The sequence below is a fragment of the Entelurus aequoreus genome, linkage group LG13 (assembly GCF_033978785.1).
Source record: "Entelurus aequoreus isolate RoL-2023_Sb linkage group LG13, RoL_Eaeq_v1.1, whole genome shotgun sequence".
Classification (NCBI taxonomy): domain Eukaryota; kingdom Metazoa; phylum Chordata; class Actinopteri; order Syngnathiformes; family Syngnathidae; genus Entelurus; species Entelurus aequoreus.
Window position 1 is genome coordinate 54,351,959 of NC_084743.1, and position 22,308 is coordinate 54,374,266.

The window sequence follows — 22,308 nt, forward strand, 5'->3', positions numbered from 1 at the left end:
TAATAATATATACATACAATGCAAATATAAAAAAGGTAAGCTTTTATTTTTTATTTTTTTTGTTTGTAATTGGTTTTTAATCTTCATTATTTACTTAAAGTTATTACAGTATGTCTCTATATAAATATTTATTTATTTATTTGTGATACATTTTGGCCAAAGGAGGCAAATTTCAATTTCTTACACACACTTGTTATTTCATATGTTGACAAGAGGGGGAGCACTTTTAAAACCGACACACAGTCAATTAGAAAAATCCCTCCTTTTTGGGACCACCCTAATTTTGATAGATTTCACCACTAGGGGTGCAAATGAGACATTCTCTATTAGATGCAATGTTTTTTCAACTGAATCATTTCTTAATTCCACCACTATCACACCACAATTATATACGCCAAATTGCAATACAACAAGGCCTGACGTTAGTCGAATTTTGTTGTCAATTCAAGGTAAGTTCACTTTAGATATTCACATATCCAATGTGGTTAGCATTGAAGCTAAGTTATAATCAAGTTAATGTTTTTGCTTTCATTTAATGTTTAATTATACACAACTCATACATTGTTTTCAAGCAAATTCAAAACTATGAATCCAATTGGGATCAGTTTAAGTTGTGAACAAAATAGAAAACTTGATAAACTGAAAAAACATATATTTGGGGAAATGTTTGGCTGAAACTTAAATACATTGCAAAAAAAGCTGACTAAAAATAAGATAAAAAGACTAGATTTTTGGAAAAAAATACTAAAAACTAGAGAAATTTTCTGCAATGCAGGTAGTTAAATTTACTTGATAAGACATCCGAAATTAAAATTTGTATATCTAGAAATTAGCAGAACTTTTAAGATAGAAATAAGTATTTTATTCTGAAAACAAGCATTATTCAACTTGCAATTACCTAAATTAAGCACTGCAGAATCTTTAAACAAGATTTTAAATGTGGGCAAAACCAAAATATCTTATTTGAATAGGTATATTTTCTCTTTCTTAACATTTAAAAACTAGAACAGAGAACATATTTGCTTTATTAAGATTAGGATGTAATATCAATGTCTAAACATAAATATCTCTTAAAACTAGGGAGATTTTACTAGACTGCAATTTATTTGCAGTCTAGTATAAAAAGTGAAATTACTCAAAAAGAGAACAATGGTATGTATGAAAACAACTCACTTATTTATTATAAACCTTCTGGAATGGACTTATGCTTTCTTTAAATTTAAATGTAGTGGTCATTTTTTTTTTTTTTTGGCAACACCAAGTCATTAAGTTAAGCTCATGACGCAGTAAATTGTATGAAGCATTTGTGAGTAATATAATTGTTTGATGTTTGTTCAAATTTACAAATGGCGTGTTTTAGACTGTAATATTGCTCAATTAAGGACATTTTTTTTGTATGTCTATTGTTTGTGCTATTGTGTGCTTAGCTGTAGCATAGATGCGAACCTATGGTAGCCTATAGCCTACTGTACCATGTTTACCTTTTGTAAAAGACTTGACTAAAATACAAGAAAAGTTGTGCTTATTGGAGGAAATTTAGCAGTTTGCACAAGTAAACATGCTGCAAGACTGACTGTATCAGAGCTTCAATAAGGGATATCATCCGATACGTGTTTTTGATGATATCGATATTGGATCGGGGGCCCCTGTGGTTTAAAGCGATACATTATTAGCAGTTAGCTAATTAGGCATTTGAATAGAGACAGATGCGATGTCACTAAACCGTAACTAAAACAAATGCGGAGGACAGGTTGAGTTTCCACCGAGGGCAATTTACTTTTGTTCAATTCAGTCGATTAAAGCAGAACAAGCGAAAAACCTGCGGAGCACGACAGCCACCATCACAACCACAAACATCCCAGACTCCGACACTACAATACAGTACATACTTTAACTGCCAAGTTGCTACAATACTAAATTAAAAACATCACACTCAATCATAAGTACTGGTCCCACACTGAAACAAGCTAGCCCTGTAGGGTTGCACGGTATACCGGTATTAGTATAGTACCGTGATACTAATGAATCATATTCGGTACTATACCGCCTCTGAAAAGTACCCCCCCCCCCCTTTGAATATGACCAATGTATGATCCTGTAACAACATGGTATCGGATTGATACCCAAATTTGTGGTATCATCCAAAACTAATATAAAGCATCCAAACAACAGAAGAATAAGTGATTATTACATTTTAACAGAAGTGTAGATAGAACATGTTAAAAGCGAAAGTAAGCAGATATTAACAGTAAATGAACAAGTAGATTAATAATTCATTTTCTAACACTTGTCCTTAATAATTTTGACAAAATAATAGAATGGAAAATGACACAATATGTTACTGCATATGTCAGCAGACTAAATTAGGAGCCTTTGTTTGTTTACTTACTACTAAAAGACAAGTTGTCTTGTATGTTCACTATTTTATTTAAGGACAAACTTGCAATAAGAAACATGAAGCGTTTATTGCAAGTTTTAATTTCCCCTCGGGGATTAATAAAGTATTTCTGATTCTGATTCTGATGTTTAATGTACAGTAAGATTTTTTTGTTCAAATAAAGCCAATAATGCAATTTTTTGTGGTCCCCTTTATTTAGAAAAGTACTGAGAAGTACCGAAAAGTATCGAAATAATTTTGGTACTGGTACCAAAATATTGGTATCGGGACAACACTACTAGCCAGTCGACCTCTCCTTACATGTGAAAATGGACTTTGTTGTGATGTTCAACACCAAACCAATTTTTCCTACTCTTCCCGTCAGCCGTTGTAAGCAGTATTGTGTGCAAATCACTACAGACTATTCGGCTTTTCGATTGGCTCTAATCTACCATTCAGAGGACGGAAAAATGCGGACGATATTGTGTCTGCGAGCAGGCTCAGTGAGGTGAATCGCAAATCTGATTGGTTAAAGAAACAGGCTCATTGCTGTTATGGGTTAAGTCAGTGGTCCCCAACCTTTTTGTCAACGCTTGAAAATTTGTCCCACGGACCGGGGGGGGGGGTTGGTTTTCTTTCATAAAGAAATACAATCATGTGTGCTTACGGACTGTATCCCTGCAGACTGTATTGATCTATATTGAAATATAACGTATTTATTGTGTTTTTATGTTGATTTAGTTTAAAAAAAAAAAAAAAAAAAATATTTTTATTTTTTTTTATTTCTTGTGCGGCCCGGTGGTTGGGGACCACTGGTTTAAGTGACATACACTATATTGCCAAAAGTATTTGGCCACCCATCCAAATGATGAGAATCAGGTGCCCTACTCACTTCGCACGGTGTAGAAAATCAAGCACTTAGGGATGGAGACTGTTTCTACAAACATTTGGGAAAGAATGGGCCGCTCTCAGTAATTTCCAGAGTGGAACTGTCATAGGATGCTACCTGTGCAACAAATCCAGTCGTGAAATTTCCTCGCTCCTAAATATTCAAAAGTCAACTTTATTCTAAGAAAATGGAAGAGTTTGGGAACAACAGCAACTCAGCCACCAAGTGGTAAGCCACGTAAACTGACAGAGCGGGGTCAGCGGATGCTGAAGCGCATAGTGCAAAGACTTTCTGCACTGTCACTTGGTACAGAACTCCAAACTTCATGTGACCTTCCAATAAGCCCACGTATAGTACGCAGACAGCTTCATGGAATGGGTTTCCATGGCCGAACAGCTGTATCTAAGCCATACATCACCAAGTCCAATGCAAAGCGTGGGATGCAGTGGTGTAAAGCACGTCGGACTGGACTCTAGAGCAGTGGAGATGCCTTCTCTGGAGTGGTGAATCACGCTTTTCCATCTGGCAATCTGATGGACGAGTCTGGGTTTGGAGGTTGCCAGGAGAATGCCACATTTCGGACTGCATTGTGCCGAGTGTGAAATTTGGTGGAGGAGGAATTACGGTGTGGGGTTGTTTTTCAGGAGTTGGGCTTGGTCCCTTAGTTCCAGTGAAAGGAACTTTGAATGCTCCAGGATACCTAAACATTTTGAACAATTCCATGGGATGGCACTTCCAGTTCATATGTGAGTAAAGGCAGGTGACCAAATACTTTTGGCAATATAGTGTATCAATCAATCAATCAATCAAAGTTTATTTATATAGCCCTAAATCATGAGTGTCTCAAAGGGCTGCACAAGCCACAACGACATCCTCGGCTCAGATCCCACATACTCGTCACTCTGCAGGCAGATTACACTGACATGGGAACACATGGAAGTTGAAATCTTATTGGACAAAAAAATACACATCACATAGTGAAAGACATGTTACCAAATGAATGAAATGAACATATTCTAGAGTTTAAGTTGTACATGTCGGTCTTCTGCTTGCTGGCCCTGAACGGGCAGTCATCATGGACGTTATTGTATTTTAGTCCGTGTCAAGAGTCTGGCATTACAAGTGAAAATCTGCTGATGGTCACACATTTTCGCAGGAGAGTGCAGTGCTGGAAGTCTGACTTCCATTGCCGGGCAATTATTGCTGACTTGCAAAGCAGCGTTACATAAGCTACCTCACACCGGACTCTTCGTGATCTTAGCGAGTCATTATGAGAGAATAGGTCATTATCAGATAACAGATACAATCATAGAATTAAAGTTTAACTCATAAAATGTAATCCCATTTGGCAGAGGGTTCACATTGATTATTGATAGGTAGATATAGGACGGTCCAGAAAATAAATAAATGATGCTCTCGCCCACACTGGACTGGGCTATTTATAACGGGTCATTGCAGAGTCAAACTATATCTTGAGCACCGACCGAGGAACTTTGATTTAAGAACCCCAGAGACCTAATACAGATAGCTTTGGCGTACGAAACATTTCACACATCCATTGTGTGCCTGCAGTGTAAGCATTTTGTGCCCGGCAGCACATCCATTATGGGCGGGTTGATCGATCCGAGCACAGTTTGTCAGCACAGTGTTGCAGGCGTTAGCTACAATGCTCAATGCTACTTTGTATGTTTGTCATGCAGTCTTTTTTTGTCTATCATATTTTCCGTAATACAAGCCGCTACTGTCAGGGCGCGGACTCAGACACGCTTTCCTCCTGCTACTGAGTGTCACAGTTCCTCCTCTGGCTGCACGCCCGGACACGCCCCCGCTCACGCTGACCACAGCACGCCAACGTAGCGACAAGCCTGCAGACAATCGGCAATCCGCACACCTGTGACTGATGAGGGCGAGCTGCATAAAGGACCAGTGGACCCAAGGATCCGTGCGGGAACTTAGTTTACCCTTTCTGTACCTTCGCTTGATGTACCTTCTTTCCCAACTATTAACCATTGTGCTCCCTTGTGATTTGGACTGCCTTCCTCGATCATCGACCTTCGCATGGACACAGACTCTGACGCCTCTCTCTCGCCCTGGATCATCTGCCTGCCCCTCGGACTCTCTTCCTGCCTTGTTCCTTCTCCTCGTTTCAACATCACGGTGACACACAACAATTAATTACACACATAATCTTACACCACACACTCTTGTATTTTGGTCACACACTCCATCCTATAGCTTCGTTAGTATTGTTTATTATTATTATATATATATATATACTAACTTTATATATAATACATCTTTGAACATACCACCCCTGGTGTCTTTTGCCGTCATCTCCCTTCTACAAACATAACAGCTACCTTTTTCCCCACACTTTGCACCATGCGGCTTATACAACGATGCGGCTAATTTAAGGATGTTTCTTCGCACACGGCCATAATGTTTTGTATTCAACAAATTGTTTTCATATTACACCGACAGAGACACAAAAAAAGTGTCTTATTGTTTGGACGAGTTTGCCCACTGCAGCTGATTAAAAATGTACTTACTGTTATGCTCCTTGAATCGGAAGTATTAGTCCATAGCATTTCTGCTCCAAAGTATTCTTCATTCATCACTCCAAGCAAAGTTTGTAAGTTTTACAATATACCTAAAACAATTCATACTTACTTAACCGTCCCATGTGTGATGTTGGTAGGAGTGTTTTCATACACATTTGTACGTACAATTTTAATGCAATCAAGCTAGTGTCGTTAGCATTAGCGAATATGCGAACACGCTTACGGAGCGAGTGGGCCGATGACGATGACTTCTGGTTTGTTTGATAAGCCATGTTACAGGCACCATTTAGAAACAAGTAAGGTTAATTATTGTTTAAATAAACATTTTGAAAACGTTTTGTACCGGTATAGATCTGCGGCTTATAGTCCGGTGCGGAAAACATATGTAAACATACACTACCGTTCAAAAGTTTGGGGTCACCCAAACAATTTTGTGGAATAGCCTTCATTTCTAAGAACAAGAATAGACTGTCGAGTTTCAGATGAAAGTTATCTTTTTCTGGCCATTTTGAGCGTTTAATTGACCCCACAAATGTTTTGCTCCAGAAACTCAATCTGCTCAAAGGAAGGTCAGTTTTGTAGCTTCTGTAACGAGCTAAACTGTTTTCAGATGTGTGAACATGATTGCACAAGGGTTTTCTAATCATCAATTAGCCTTCTGAGCCAATGAGCAAACACATTGTACCATTAGAACACTGGAGTGATAGTTGCTGGAAATGGGCCTCTATACTCCTATGTAGATATTGCACCAAAAACCAGACATTTGCAGCTAGAATAGTCAATTACCACATTAGCAATGTATAGAGTGTATTTCTTTAAAGTTGAGACTAGTTTAAAGTTATCTTCATTGAAAATAAGGACATTTCAATGTGACCCCAAACTTTTGAATGGTAGTGTATTTATTTATTCAAAAATTAGGCGGGTGCAGCTTAAATATTGGTGTGCGCTATACCCCGGCAAAATTTGTATTTATAAATGATAAATGGGTTATACTTGTATAGCGCTTTTCTACCTTCAAGGTACTCAAAGCGCTTTGACAGTATTTCCACATTCACCCATTCACACACACATTCACACACTGATGGCGGGAGCTGCCATGCAAGGCGCTAACCAGCAGCCATCAGGAGCAAGGGTGAAGTGTCTTGCCCAAGGACCCAACGGACGTGACTAGGATGGTAGAAGGTGGGGATTGAACCCCAGTAACCAGCAACCCTCCGATTGCTGGCCTGGCCACTCTACCAACTTCGCCACGCCGCCCCATTATGACATTTTTCTAGTTTTGCTAGCTCAATATGAGTACGAAGAAAGCAAAGGGCAAGTGATGTGGGGTTTGAAACGTTCATAAAGTATCTACAGTGTTGCACGACAAAGTGGATTTTATTTTTAATTCCTAATCATTGTAGCGACCTGGCTGTTAAACTTAAGTGTAATTTCAAACTGTGAGTGCACCACAGGGCTAGTGACAGTGTGTGTCGGCAGGGTGGCTGGAGATGAGGACAGTTCAGTTAGTTGTTGTTCTTCACCTCTTTAATATGTTTGTTTTAAATACAGTACTGTATAGCGCTTCATATTGTGTTCTAAGTAGGGCTGGGCGATACATCAAATATACTCGATATATCAAATATACTCGATATATCGCGGGTTTGTCTCTGTGCGATATAGAAAATGACTACCGTATTTCCTTGAATTGCCGCCGGGGCCGTAATTAATTTAAAACCTCTTCTCACTCCGGCGCTTACCAAAGGCATGCGGTAAATTTAGGCCTGCGCTTATAAATTTGAGTGTGATGTAAGGATGCCATCATGAAAAGCACATTTAATAAAAAAAACGTTATTATGGTCTTACCTTTACTTATAAATGAAGTCCATGCGCAGCTCCTTCTGAACAAAAGCATCGATAACTTGTTTATAGAAGTCTTCCTTATCTTTCTTCAGTTTTAAAAGTTTCTCTGTCTCGATGGAGATATTCCTTTAATTATTACCTCCTGCTTCGATTGAAAGTCCAGTTTAGAAAACTGTTTTATTTTAGATATGTAATCCTCCATGTTAAAAGTGCAAGCGAGAGGAAAAAATAAACGATCGCTGCTAACTGTTGCTGCTTGTTGTCACTTCTTCTGCAGCCGAGTAGTCGCAAGAAGGATCACTAGCGCCCTCTACCACCAGGAGGCGGGAATCATTTAATGACTCATATTTGACACACGCAGCTACGGTATATTAATAAAACATAGCTGCTTACTTATCTTTTTAGCATATTCAATAGCTTGGACCTTAAATCCTACTGAATAGCTCATTATCTTCTTCCCTTTATGCGATTTTTAAATTATTGAAATCAGCCTTCTCCATTTTGAAAATGATTACAGGTGAAGTGTCACTCGTGACGTGACGAGTTTGACCCGGTGGAAATTCTAGGCATGGCGAAGTTGGGAGAGTGGCCGTGCCAGCAATCTGAGGGTTACTGGTTCAATCCCCACCTTCTACCATCCTAGTCACGTCCGTTGTGTCCTCTAACAAGACACTTCACCCTTGCTCCTGATGGGCCTGGTTAGCGCCGTGCATGGCAGCTCCCGCCATCAGTGTGTGAATGTGTGAATGTGTGTGTGTGAATGGGTGAATGTGGAAATAGTGTCAAATCGCTTTGAGTTCCTTAAAAAGGTAGAAAAGCGCTATACAAGTACAACCCATTTACCATTTACCATATGCTAATTATTTTACGAAACGAGTTTGACCCGACGGTAATTCTAGACATGCGCTAATAAAAATAATATTTTGCGAAACGAGTTTGACCCGGCGGTAATTCTGACCCGGCGGTAATGCTAAGCATGCGCTAATTATTTTGCGAAATGAGTTTGACCCGGCGGTAATTCTAGGCAGGCGCGTACTTATACCCGGCGGCAATTCAAGGAAATACGGTAGTTGTGATTTCCCTCTCTGCATGAAAGTTTAAAATGAGCATACCGTATTTCCTTGAATTGGCGCAGGGAATATAGTATTCGCACGTCTAGAATTACTGCCGGGTCAAACTCGTTTCTCAAAATAATTAACGCATGCTTGGCCTTATCGCCGGTTTATTATTGAAGCCGGATCAAATTCGTTTCGCAAAATATTAATTTTATTATCCCATTTCTATAATTTTCACCGGGTCAAACTCGTTTCGCAAAATATTTAGCATATGGCTAGAACTTCCACCGGGTCAAATTCGTTACGTCACGAGTGACGCATCTGTCCTCATTTTCAAAATGGAGGAAGCTGCTTTCAGTAGTTTACAATCGCACAAAGGAAAAACGATAAAGAGTTATTCAGTAGGATTTAAGGTCCAAGCTATTGAATACCGGTACAGTATGCTAAAGAGAACAGTAAGCAGCTATGTTTTATTAATATACCGTATCTGCGTGTGTGAAACACTGTATAAGTCATTAAATGACTCCCGCCTCCTGGTGGTAGAGGGCGCTGCCGCGCTAGTGATCCTTCTTGCGACTTCCGGTACTGCAGAAGAAGTGAACACATGCAGCAAGAGATTTTTTTTTCTTCCTTTTAACAAGGAGGATTACATACCGGTATCGAAAATAAAACAGTTTTCTAAACTGGACTTTCAATCGAAGCAGGAGGTAATAATTAAAGGAATATCTCCATCGAGACAGAGAGACTTTTAAAACTGAAAAAAGAAAATAATGAAGACTTCTATAAACAAGTTATCGATGCTTTTGGTCAGAAGGAGCTGCAAATGGACTCCATTTATAAGTACAGGTAAGACCATAATAACGTTTTTTTTTAATTAAATGTGCTTTTCATGATGGTATGCTTACATCACACTCAAAGCGCACACCTAAATTTTATGGATTCCTTTTGGTATGTGAGAAGAGGTTTTAAAATAATTACCGCATGCACGGCCATCCCGCCGGTGTCCGGTAAACGCAGGAGTGACAGGAGGTTTTAAATTAATTAACGCCCCTGCGGCTATTCAAGGAAATACGGTATATTAATGCAGTATGAACAAGAATGTTTTAATGTAGACACATAGAATCATCATACTGGTGTGATTATATGCATCATGTGTTCATTCAAGGCTAAGGCAAAATATTGTGTATCGTGACATGGCCTAAAAATATCGAGATATTAAAAAAAGGCCATATCGCCCAGCCCTAGTTCTAAGTGTACAAACGTTTACCAAAATATGGACTTTTGTATAGACCGGAACCCATTATTCACATTAACATTGTTTCTTATTGAGAATTTGGTTTCAATACAGAAACTTTTCGGCTTAACAAACCCTGTTCAAAACCTATTAAGTTCAGATTTCACTGCATATGTGTGGTTGTCACATGAGTGTGTTTACATAAAAAGGCGTATATATTAGAGACTAAAACATAAATGCTAGCCAACATGTAAAAGCTTATAAAAGCTTTTCTCACAGACATTTTGGTTAATCTCTTTATGTGGAGAAGGAAGTGTTCTACCCAGGCCGCCTCGGAGGAGATAGATGGAGGAGGATGAGTGCATAATAAACTCCCTCCCTTCCCTGGCCCGTCTTATGACCATGTAAGATAAATGGGGGTAATCACCAGCGCTATAATTAAGTAGGTTTGACTTTGTGAAACTTGCATCTTTTTGGTGTAATCTTGTTTGCTATTAAAAATAGACTCTGCTTGAAACATCATCACACATCAGGACGTGTGATCCGAGAGTGATGTATGGATATAATAACCTCATCCATTTTAGTTTGACTTAAGTTTCACAGACAAAACAGTAGCCTTAATGTCGTTGCTCACACTTTCTTTATGCGTGGTTTCCCTTCGTTTTCTTTGGATTACATCAATGTTGTGCGATATGGACGATATAAATGGCTGACAATAGAGCTTCAAATACTATCGTCATATCGTGGTAATGCAAGTAAACGACCGCATTCTCAATGCAATGTAGCGTCTTTGCTAATGTTCCTCCTAGGGTTGTACGGTATACCGGTATTAGTATAGTACCGCGATAATAATGAATAATTTTCGGTACGATACCGTCTCTAAAACGTACCGATCCCGCACCCCACCGGGTCGAAGTCACATTGTGACATTGCTGGTTTACAAGCAGACGAGCATGTTCGGCGGCACACAATCACGAAGTAGCTCATCGGCATCACCATTGGTGGATCTACACCTAACATCCACTGTAATAATATCAAGTACAGGAACGTATCTAGTCAATACTACTATGATTACGTATATTTTTTTTGGCATCACATCTTTTGTTTTTTTAAAATGTAGATTATGTTTATAAACTCAGGAAATATGTCCCTAGACACATGGGGACTTTGAATATGACCAATGTATGATCCTGTAACTACTTGGTATCGTATTGATATCCAAATTTGTGGTGTCATCCAAAACTAATGTAAAGTATCAAACAACAGAAGAATAAGTGATTATTACATTTTAACAGAAGTGTACATAGAACATGTTAAAAGAGAAAGTAAGCAGATAAATGAACAAGTAGATTAATAATTCATTTTCTACCACTTGTCCTTAATAATGTTGACAAAATAATAGAATGATAAATGACACAATATGTTACTGCATATGTCAGCAGACTAAATTAGGAGCCTTTGTTTGTTTACTTACTACTAAAAGACAAGTTGTCTAGTAAGGACTTAACTGCAATAAGAAACATATGTTTAATGTACCCTAAGATTTTTTGTTAAAATAAAGCCAATAATGCAATTTTTTTGTGGTCCCTTTATTTAGAAAAGTACCTGTCAGAATAATTGTATCTAAGTTATCACAAAACTTTGTGTTGCCATGAGTTCCCGGCGAGAGGACAAAAGCTGTCTTTGATCCTACCAAGCAAAAGGCTAGTAAAACTCCACTGTGTAGGATGGGAAGCGACATGAAGGTGTCTGTTTCTTTGATGTATTGTAATCCACAGGAAGATTTTGTCTTGACCCGAGATCTACAAAGCGAAGAGGAAGCAGGACCTGACCCCCCTCCAGGCACCTTTTCTTTGAACTGTTTTGTGACCAAAGGCAGCGGCTGTTTACGACCCCCTTCCTTTAGAAACAGCTGTTGCCATGTAATCAGGGAAAGTCCAAATACAAAAGGAGGCGTGCAATCTTTCGTCAGAGCGTGGTGGGAGACTGTAGCTAAATTGAATTCTGTCTCTGTTTAATTCCTTGCTTCTTTGTCTGTTTAATAGATGTCATCAGTGTTTGAACCTGACAGTACCGAAAAGTACCAAAAATAATTTTAGTACCGGTACCAAAATATTGGTATCGTTACAACACTAGTCCCTCCACGGTGCAGCTTATGCATCACTAACCCTCACCTCAAATGAACTGTGTTTCTTACATGTATTATGATCACTGGAGGACAATGAGTAGCTAAACATGCCACACAACATACCACAGGCAGATTAAAAAGTGGATATAAAAGATTAGCTAATAGTATCAGGGTATGGTCGATACTACAGTGATTACATTTATTTTTAATTATGCTAACTATTTTTTTGTCGTTTTTGTTACTAACAAAATCAGGAAATAAGTCCCCGGACACAGAAACCCAAGGATATAAATAAGAGCCAATAGTAGTTTTTGTTCAGTTAATTTTCTTTACAGTTGTCCCTCGTTTATTGCTTTTTAATCGGTTCCCGACTTGACCGAAATACATTAATTTCTACGAAGTACAGTGGGTCTGGGGTAGTTTTTGCCTCATACCTCACTAAAAAGGTGAGAGAATAAAATGCGTGAAGAATGTACTACCGACCTGATAGGACCTGATAAGAGAAGAAGATGATACGGTATTATCTGCTCACAGATGCTACCTGGTGGTTGTTTGAGCACACTTCAGATAAAATATCCTGTATAGTCCCACTCTTTAATGCTTCAGTCACACTCAGGATTCTCACAGGAATGAAGAAAAAATACAACCTTACCTACTGTTGGAATCATTAGTTATAAATCAAATACTTTAATAGCTACAGCATAAAACACTTTTTATGACCCTCATAATACATTTTTAACATTATGAAAGCCCTTCTGACATGAAATAACATCCTTTAGTCAACTTTACATTCTTTTAATCCAATATATTAATAATGCATGAGGCTGAGCCAATCAGTGGCCACAATACTAAACAGCACATTTTGATTGTTTTGATCTATTAGTGACCAATAATACTGTAATTTTCAGTTTATTCAGCCTCTTTTATGTTGGAAAATGTATATAATATATATAATATAATATAATGAAATAAAATATAATATATTATAATAAAATACGCTTAAAAAAAGAAGATATATTAAAAAAAAATCTGTGATGTGGTGAAGTCGCAATATTTGAAGCGCAATGTGTGTGTGTGTGTGTGTGTGTGGGGGGGGGGGGGGGCGACTGAATAAATGTTTTATTTTGACTATATATTTATAAAATGGAATTAGAAATTAATGTAGATATTATTTGTCATTCTCTGTTTTTGTCTGATTATAATTGGGATCAAAAATGGAACTTGAACATTTCAGGTATCAGTATCAGCAATGGTATGGCCAATATCGCCCTTGTAACTACCCGGTATTGGATCGATACCCAAATTTGTAGTATCGCCCAATACTATTGCAATGCAACTAAACAACATATTAAGTGCTTATTACCTTTTAACAGAAGTGTAGACAGAGACATTTTACAACAGAAAGTAACCAAATATTAACAGTAAATTAGGAAATAGATTAGTGATAGTTTTGATACAATAACTAGAAATGGAAAACTGGAAATTACTAAATATATGATATATTATATATGTAGTCAGCATCCAAATCAGGAGCCTTTGTAACCCGTTTTGAAGTGATTCTGTTGTAATTTATCCACCAAATAATATATTGTGATATATATTTCGCACATTAATGTGGGTCGGAAACAAAAAAAGTGTTGCTCTTACCTTTTGTCGTCCCTGTACCATTCGAATTCTGGTGTGGGCACAGCGGTGGCTTCGCACAGCAGCGACCCCATGCGGCCAATCTGGGCCTCCGAGCTCTGGATTTTCTTTAATGTTGGAGGGTCTGCACGGGCACAGGATTTAACCATCAGTTACATTTCCTCATTCACCATGCATGTCTTGCCAATAAAAAACTGTTTTATTGACATGACGAGATCATCTTGTTTTTACTCTATTTCTTTTGTGAAAAGAAATAGCCCTGTATGCAAAACACAAATATCCAGGTAATTTTTATGTATCTACAGATATTATATTATGTACACAATCTGATAAGATCTGGTTATACCAATACAACTAAATTCTTAATACATTTTGTAGAGATTATTGCCAAACATCAGCATTATGTTTGTCAAAGCAGATGTTATGGTACTAAACTCTTGTGTTGGATCTCATTATATTGTATATATCTAATTATGAGTCTATGTCGATTGTTGCCTCTTCCATTCAGAAATAAATTGGTGGTCGTAAACCAAATGAGCCATTTAACTTTCTAAGACAAGATAAAAAAAAAGCAATAACGAGTATTTTTTTAGGCATCGATATGTTTTTGCAGCAACATGATGCATCTCAGGTGTTCCAATATCATATATGGTTATAATGTAAAAAACAGTGATTCTCAAACAAGTGGTCCGCAGGCTTCATCTAGTGCGGGGGTCAGCAACCCCCAGTGGCTCCCTGGAGCATTTTAAAAAAAGGATTGAAAATGGAAAAAGATGGGGAAAAATAATTTTTTTGTTTTAGTATGTTTTTTGTTTGAGGACAAACATGACACAAACCTTCCCAGTTGTTAGAAAGCCCACTGTTGAATATGTTTGTGTGTATGCTTCACTGATGACGAGAGTATTTGGTGAACATCGTTTTGTCCTATTAATTTTGGTGGTTCTTGAACTCACCATAGTGTGCACTGTGACGCAACAGTTTGTTTACATGTACAATCTTCCACTCCTTCTTTGTCTCATATTGTCCACCAAACCTTTTATACTGTGTGTGAATGCACAAAGGTGAGCTTTGTTGATGTTATTGACTTGTTGGAGTGCTAATCAGGTATACTGTATTTGGTCAATGCATGACTGCAAGCTAATCAATGCTAACATGCTATTTAGGCTAGCTGTATGTACATATTGCATCATTATGCATCGTTTGTAAGTATATTTAAGCTCATTTATTATCCTTTACTTTTATCTTCTGTGTATTTAATTTATATTTGCGTGTCTCATGACACATTATCTGTATGTAATGTTGGCTGCATTTCAGATAGTTGTTTGTGTGCCATGTTGTTCCAGACCACAGCAAACGTTACCCAGCTTGCCAAAGATTGTAATAAATCTATAAAGAGAAGACAGCCTGCCGTTTCCTTTAACTTGGACACACACATCTATACATTTAGCCATTAAAAGCCAGTTATCTCACCTTTTGAGTAGCCTCCATTTTACTAATGTTTTCCAATGCTGTAAAAATGTGTTACATTTCAACATTTCTGTCAACGCAGATTTGCTTCAGCCTGCGACACACAGTCATTTTGATAGTAGGCTATTATAGCTAATATAGACACTTACGTCATGTGTTGTCTTCATTATAACACTTATATAAGACTTTTAAAGTAATTTTGATAGTAGGCTAATAAAGCTAATATAGACACCTACATCATGTGTTTTCTTCATTATAACACTTATATAAGACTTTTAAAGTAATTTTGACAGTAGGCTAATATAGCTAATATAGACACTTACGTCATGTGTTGACTTCATTATACGACTTTTATACGGCTTTTCATTTTTTGCGGTTCCAGACAGATTAGTTTTTTGTATTTTTGGTCCAATATGGCTCTTTCAACGTTTTGGGTTGCCGACCCCTGATCTAGTGGTACGCCAAAGAATCACTTAATTAAATATTCAAATACGGTGTTACTGTTCAAACTGTGTGTAATGTTACAGTCACCTAATTCTTAAATATTCTTGTTAAATAAAACTTCTGCCTTGTTTTCAATGAATATTTAGGCCTGGTACACTACTGTATTTTAATGTTGGTCATTATGGTGGTACTTGGAGAGCCAAGTGTTTTTTTGAGGTGGTACTTAGTGAGAACAGTTTGAGAAGCTATTGGTTCCTATGGAACACAGGTGTCAAACTCAAGGCCTGGGGGCCACATCTGGCCCGCCATATCATTTTGTGTGGCCCGTGAAAGCTCGAAAATATTATGCGTCAATAAAATACTTAATCTTTTCTTACTAAATATATTTGTTCTTTCCATTTTGTACTGCATGCTGTTGCATATCTTTAAAACTGTAATACTATCAAATAATGCAACTCATATTATATTATTATACATTCCAAACATGTTTTTTTTTATCGAATAATTATATATACTGAAATATTTGCCTGACTTATAATATGTGCTGTTTTGAGAGGGTCAAGCAACAATTAATTTCAATGGAAAACATTGATTTGAGATACAAGCGTTTTGAGTTAAGAGCTCCTTCACAGAACCAATTAAGATTGTAAATTGAGGTACTTTTGTACTACATTAAGGTTTCAAACTCGTTTTAATTAAGGGCCACATCGCACACAGAGAGCCCCTTGTAATATTAATGGATAACTTGCTTTTTCACGTTTATGGGGAAAAGCAGATATTTAAGTATTGTAAATTCTGGACTATGAGCCGCTACTTTTTTCCTACGCTTTGAACTATGCGGCTTATAAAATGGTGCAGCTAATTTATAGATTTGTCTTCCCCCACGGTTAAAAAGTTTTGTGTTAAATCGTTTTCAATAAACCCAAGCACAGGACTTAAATGGTGTGGTTATTGTTTGTGCTATGGAGACATCTTTTGGGCAAGTTCGCTCACTGCATGTGTTGCAGGCAGAAAATGTACTTCCTGTTTTAATGCCTTGAACCGAAAGTAAAACCGTCCATAGCGTTTCTGCTCGAAAGGATTCCTCATTCATCACTCCAACCAATGTTTGTAAGTTTCACAATATAACTAACACAATTCATACTTTCCAAAAATGCCCATGTGTGATGTCTGTAGGCGTGTTTTAATGCATATGTGTATGTGCTATCGTAATATAATCAAGCTAGCGCCTTTATCATGAGCTAATATGATTACACTTCTACGTGTGTCTGTTTTAGTATTATTAACTTACAATGGCATTCTGTATTGTTTCAGTTTCACAAATTCCTCAATAAATTTACCAAGAAGTCACCGTGGAGTTATTTAGTCTGTTTCGCTGATTGGAGAGCTAGCTTCCGCAGCTAGTGGGTCCATTACAATGACTTCTGTTTTGTTTGATCAGCCGTTTTACTGCCGTGTTACAGGCACCGTTTGGAAACAACTAAGGTATGTAAATAAACATTTACAAAATCCCACTGTGTAAATAACTCATTTCGCAACATATCTACGGCTTATAGTCCGGTGAGGGTAATATATGGAAAAGCTTTTTTTTAATTGTGTGGATGCGGCTTATACCCCGGTGTGCTCTATAGTCCGGAAAATACAGTATTTATTTTTGATAATGACATGTAGTACATTTTGTCTCCATATTGAAAGAACAAATACATACAAATTAAGTGCTACTTTAACGCACATTATTTCCAGGTTTTCACGGGCCACATAAAATGAAGTGGCGAACTAGATCTGGCCCCCGGGCCTTATGTGTGACACATTATTTTTTTGTTTTGAGTGTGACACCTGTGTACTACTGTAGATACTGGCAGGAGTAGATACTAGTGATGTCCGATAATGGCTTTTTTGCCGATATCCGACATTCCGATATTGTCCAACTCTTAATTACCGATTCCGAAATCAACCGATACAATATATACAGTCGTGGAATTAACACATTATTATGCCTAATTTTGTTGTGATGCCCCACTGGATGCATTAAACAATGTAACAAGGTTTTCCAAAATAAAACAACTCAAGTTATGGAAAAAAATGCCAAGATGGCACTGCCATATTTATTATTGAAGTCACAAAGTGCATAATTTTTTTTTAACATGCCTCAAAACAGCAGCTTGGAATTTGGGACATGCCCTCCCTGAGAGAGCATGAGGAGGTTGAGGTGGGCGGGGTTGGGGGGGGGGGCGGTTGAGGTGTGGGGGGGAGGAGGGGGGTAGCGGGGTGTATATATTGTAGCGTCCCGGAAGAGTTAGTACTGCAAGGGGTTCTGGGTATTTGTTCTGTTGTGTTACGGTGCGGATGTTCTCCCGAAATGTGTTTGTCATTCTTGTTTGGTGTGGGTTCACAGTGTGGCGCATATTTGTAACAGTGTTAAAGTTGTTTATACGGTCACCCTCAGTGTGACCTGTATGGCTGTTGACCAAGTATGCCTTGCATTCACTTGTGTGTGTGAAAAGCCGTAGATATTATGTGATTGAGCCGGCACGCAAACGCAGTGCCTTTAAGGTTTATTGGCGCTCTGTACTTCTCCCTACGTCCGTGTACCACTCCGTACAGCGGCGTTTTAAAAAGTCAGACATTTTACTTTTTGAAACCGATACCGATAATTACCTATATCACATTTTAAAGCATTTATCCGATATTTTTGGACATCTCTAGTAGATACCCATGTGGTTCTTCCCTGGGACCCAAACGAACCAAAAATACATCATGCATTTCTATTTAATCATGCAAATACATTCATCAGAGCAAAATCATTTGCTCAGAAAAAGGACAAGAAAATAAAAAAAAGAGTGCTTTCTTGATGACAAAATAACAAAAATCATTTCATTCCGACAACCAGAAAGTCAATAAAAAAACAACCACTTTTCTGTACCACCCCTATGTTTGGAAAAGGCTGCACTTAGTGCTATTCGAAAACAAGTCTATTTTTATGTCTCATCAAATGTAAATACAAATGATTAATCTTTGCAGAAAATCACTCCTAAGCCAGTTCCAGTCAGAATAACATGAATCTTTGCAGGATTGAAGAGCGCTTCAAAACTTTCCCCCGCACTCTGTTCTTCCAAGTCTCAGCCCTTTCCAGCCTTGCTTTTATCCGCTCAGTGTTATCTGAGACGACTGATCAGTGCTTCGAAACCAAAGCTAGGGGTTACTTACAGTTGACGATCACGTTGACATATTTGACATCAGGCGTGGCGACGTCATTGCTGGCCTTGCATTCGTAGCGGCCTGCTTGGTTTCGCATTATACCGATGATGTCCAGGTACTCCTCTCCATCCAGTGGCTCTGCTGTACAGAAACAGAAAGTAAAATAGCTAGATCAGTGGTTCTCAAACTTTGTTCACCAGCTACCTCCTCAGAAAACTATTGGCTCTCCAAGTACCAACATATCGACACAAATCCCATAAGGATGGTCAGCGCCTGGGAGCTGCGGCCTACCACCATGCCCCCGCACTCCCTTCCCTCTGTTGCTAGATATCTCGAGATGTATGTTGTAATATGTATATGTGCTTTGCTATGGAGGTTTTTTACCACTCCAGACTGGATGATATACACGTTTTCGGTAGATATATGTGCCGAAATATGCTACCATTGAGTACCGATATTGATTCCCAGGTATTAGGAATAGGTTCCATGTTGGTTTCACATTAAAAAAGGTACCCATCCCTAGTCCAAAAATATGAATTCCAAGCTAAAATGTAATAGAATAAAAAAAAAGAAAAGTAGTGCCGACAAACAACCCCTGTTAACATTACACAACTCACAGAGATGACCAGATGCCCTGCAACTAGGCAGGGTGGGAAAGTCATTAGAGCAAAACTGATTGGACGCTCTTTGCCTGCCGTTGCCTCACACGTTTTTCTCCTAGCAGCTTCTAACCCATTAATTGAGGTTATCATGTGACTCTAGACGTTAAGGCACATGATAGCATTTGCAGGATAAGCTGTAATACTGTTTCCTCAAATGCTTCATTACTTGAAGGATGGCCTGTGCTTATACACAATGGGAGATGCATCATCGACGGGGGTAAAATGGTAAGACTGTGATGCAAATTCTTGACGAATCGATCAACGATTCATCAGGGCCTGATCTAATAAGATCACGACTTACAAGTGCTGAATAGTGTCTGAAGCCACATACATATATACATATACATATATATGTAACGGAAGATTCTCTTTCTCCATTGTGTAAGTGGTAAGCATATTCACTCATCACCTCCTTGTGACTGGGACAGCCATTAGCATGTACAGTATCTGTGTGCCATTTCCATCCATCCATCTTCTTCTGCTTATCCGAGGTCGGGTCGCGGGGGCAGCAGCCTAAGCAGGGAAGCTCAGACTTCCCTCTCCCCAGCCACTTGGTCCAGCTCCTCCCGGGGGATCCCGAGGCGTTCCCAGGCCAGCCAGGAGACATAGTCTTCCCAACGTGTCCTGGGTCTTCCCCGTGGCGTCCTACCGGTCGGACGTGCCCGAAACACCTCCCTAGGGAGGCGTTCGGGTGGCATCCTTACCAGATGCCCAAACCATCTCATCTGGCTCCTCTCGATGTGGAGGATCAGCGGCTTTAGTTTGAGCTCCTCCCGGATGACAGCGCTTCTCACCCTATCTCTAAGGGAAGCCCGCCACCCAGCGGAGGAAGCTCATTTCGGCCGCTTGTACCCGTGATCTTGTCCTTTTGGTCATAACCCAAAGCTCATGACCATAGGTGAGGATGGGAACGTAGATTGACCGGTAAATTGAGAGCTTTGTCTTCCGGCTCAGCTCCTTCTTCACCACAACGGATCGATACAGCGTCCACATTACTGAAGACGCCGCACCGATCCGCCTGTCGACCTCACGATCCACTCTTCCCTCACTTGTGAACAAGACTCCGAGGTACTTCAACTCCTCCACTTGGGGCAAGATCTCCTCCCCAACACGGAGATGGCACTCCACCCTTTTCTGGGCGAGAACCATGGACTCGGACTTTGAGGTGCTTATTCCCATCCCAGTCGCTTCACACTCGGCTGCGAACTGATCCAGTGAGAGCTGAAGATCCTGGCCAGATGAAGCCATCAGGACCACATCAACTGCAAAAAGCAGAGACCTAATCCTGCAGCCACCAAACCAGATACCCTCAACGCTCTGACTGCGCCTAGAAATTCTGTCCATAAAAGTTATGAACAGAATCGGTGACAAAGGGCAGCCTTGGCGGAGTCCAACCCTCACTGGAAACGGGTCCGACTTACTGCCGGCAATGCGGACCAAGCTCTGACACCGATCATACAGGGAGCGGACCGCCACAATCAGACAGTCCGTTGCCCCATACTCTCGGAGCACTCCCCACAGGACCTCCCAGGGTACACGGTCCAATGCCTTCTCCAAGTGTGTGCCATTTCAAACATACTAAATATAGATGCAAAACAGCTGTCCCAAGACAGTCTCAGGCTTAATGAATCACATTGCGAGTGCTTAATGATAATTTTGACGCGGCTATAGTTGCCGTTCTGATAATCAGCGTATATTCTGCATATACAGGGTGAATCCAAAAGAATACGCCAAAATCATCAGGCATTTATTCAGTTCTAAAGCATTGTAATAGACTGAATCAATGGTCATTGGACACAGGAGTTATCCAACTTTTATTGTGTAAAAATTTCACCGTTGTGGTCGTATAATCCTTTCGGCGCCTGACGTGTGTTTAAAAGACGACTACATACGAAACCATACAAACTTAAGCCTTGTCCAAGCACTTACTAATAACAACAAGAAGATGCAAGGGAGATTCTGTGAGTCAATGCTGAAGACGATGGAAGATGATGAAATTCTCTTTTTAACATCTAGTTGTTAGCGATGAAGCAACTTTCCACTCGTGTGGGACAGTCAATCGTCACAAAGTGCGCATTTGGGGAACAGGTCACCCACATTAAACAGTCAAAGAGATTCCCCTAAAGCAGAGGTCGGCAACCCAAAATGTTGAAAGAGCCATATTGGACCAAAAATACAAAATAAAAATCTGTCTGGAGCCGCAAAAAATTAAAAGCCTTATATAAGTGTTATAATGAAGGCAACACACGATGTAAGGAGGGCGCGTACGGATAGCCCTGTGTAAGTCGCCGTATTGAATGCTACTAGGGACAGATAGCGCTCAGACAAATTGAATTAGAACTGTATCCAATAGGGAATAAATACTTCTGATTTTAAGTTTATGCATTGTGTCCTCTTTAAACATCTTCTGGCTCCAGATTAAACGAATACGTCGACAGTGTCTATATTAGCTATATTAGCCTACTATCAAAGGCTGACGCAAATCTTCATTGACAGAAATGTTGTATTTTAATTTATATTCTACACATTTTTGCAACATTGGAAGTCATTAGTAAAATGGAGGCGTCTCACAGAATGAGATAACTTCTGGAAATGACTGGCTCAGAATGGCCAAAGGTATAGATGTGTGTGTCCAACTTTAAGGAAACGGCAGGCTTTCTTCTTCTAATGGATTTATTATAATCTTTGCATGCTGGGTAACGTTTGCTGTGGTCTGGAACAACATGGCACACAACCAACTATGAGAAATGCAGCCATAAGTTAATTAAATGAGCTCAAATATACCTACAAATGAGGCATAATGATGC

At 39.1% G+C, this 22,308-nt stretch overlaps 1 protein-coding gene across 2 annotated transcripts in view; it reads right to left on the bottom strand.

Moving 5' to 3' along the window:
• Positions 1-22,308, bottom strand: part of lsamp (limbic system associated membrane protein) — a 471,983-nt gene that overhangs the window by 35,628 nt on the left and 414,047 nt on the right. The window contains exons 5-6 of one of the 2 annotated variants that reach the window (XM_062068053.1): positions 18,849-18,977; positions 13,734-13,854 (exon numbers count right to left, since the gene is read on the bottom strand). In XM_062068053.1, coding sequence (XP_061924037.1) covers positions 13,734-13,854; positions 18,849-18,977 — 250 coding nt within the window. Of the gene's footprint in view, positions 1-13,733; positions 13,855-18,848; positions 18,981-22,308 lie in introns of both variants that reach the window. The other variant, XM_062068049.1, reaches the window with a different exon arrangement.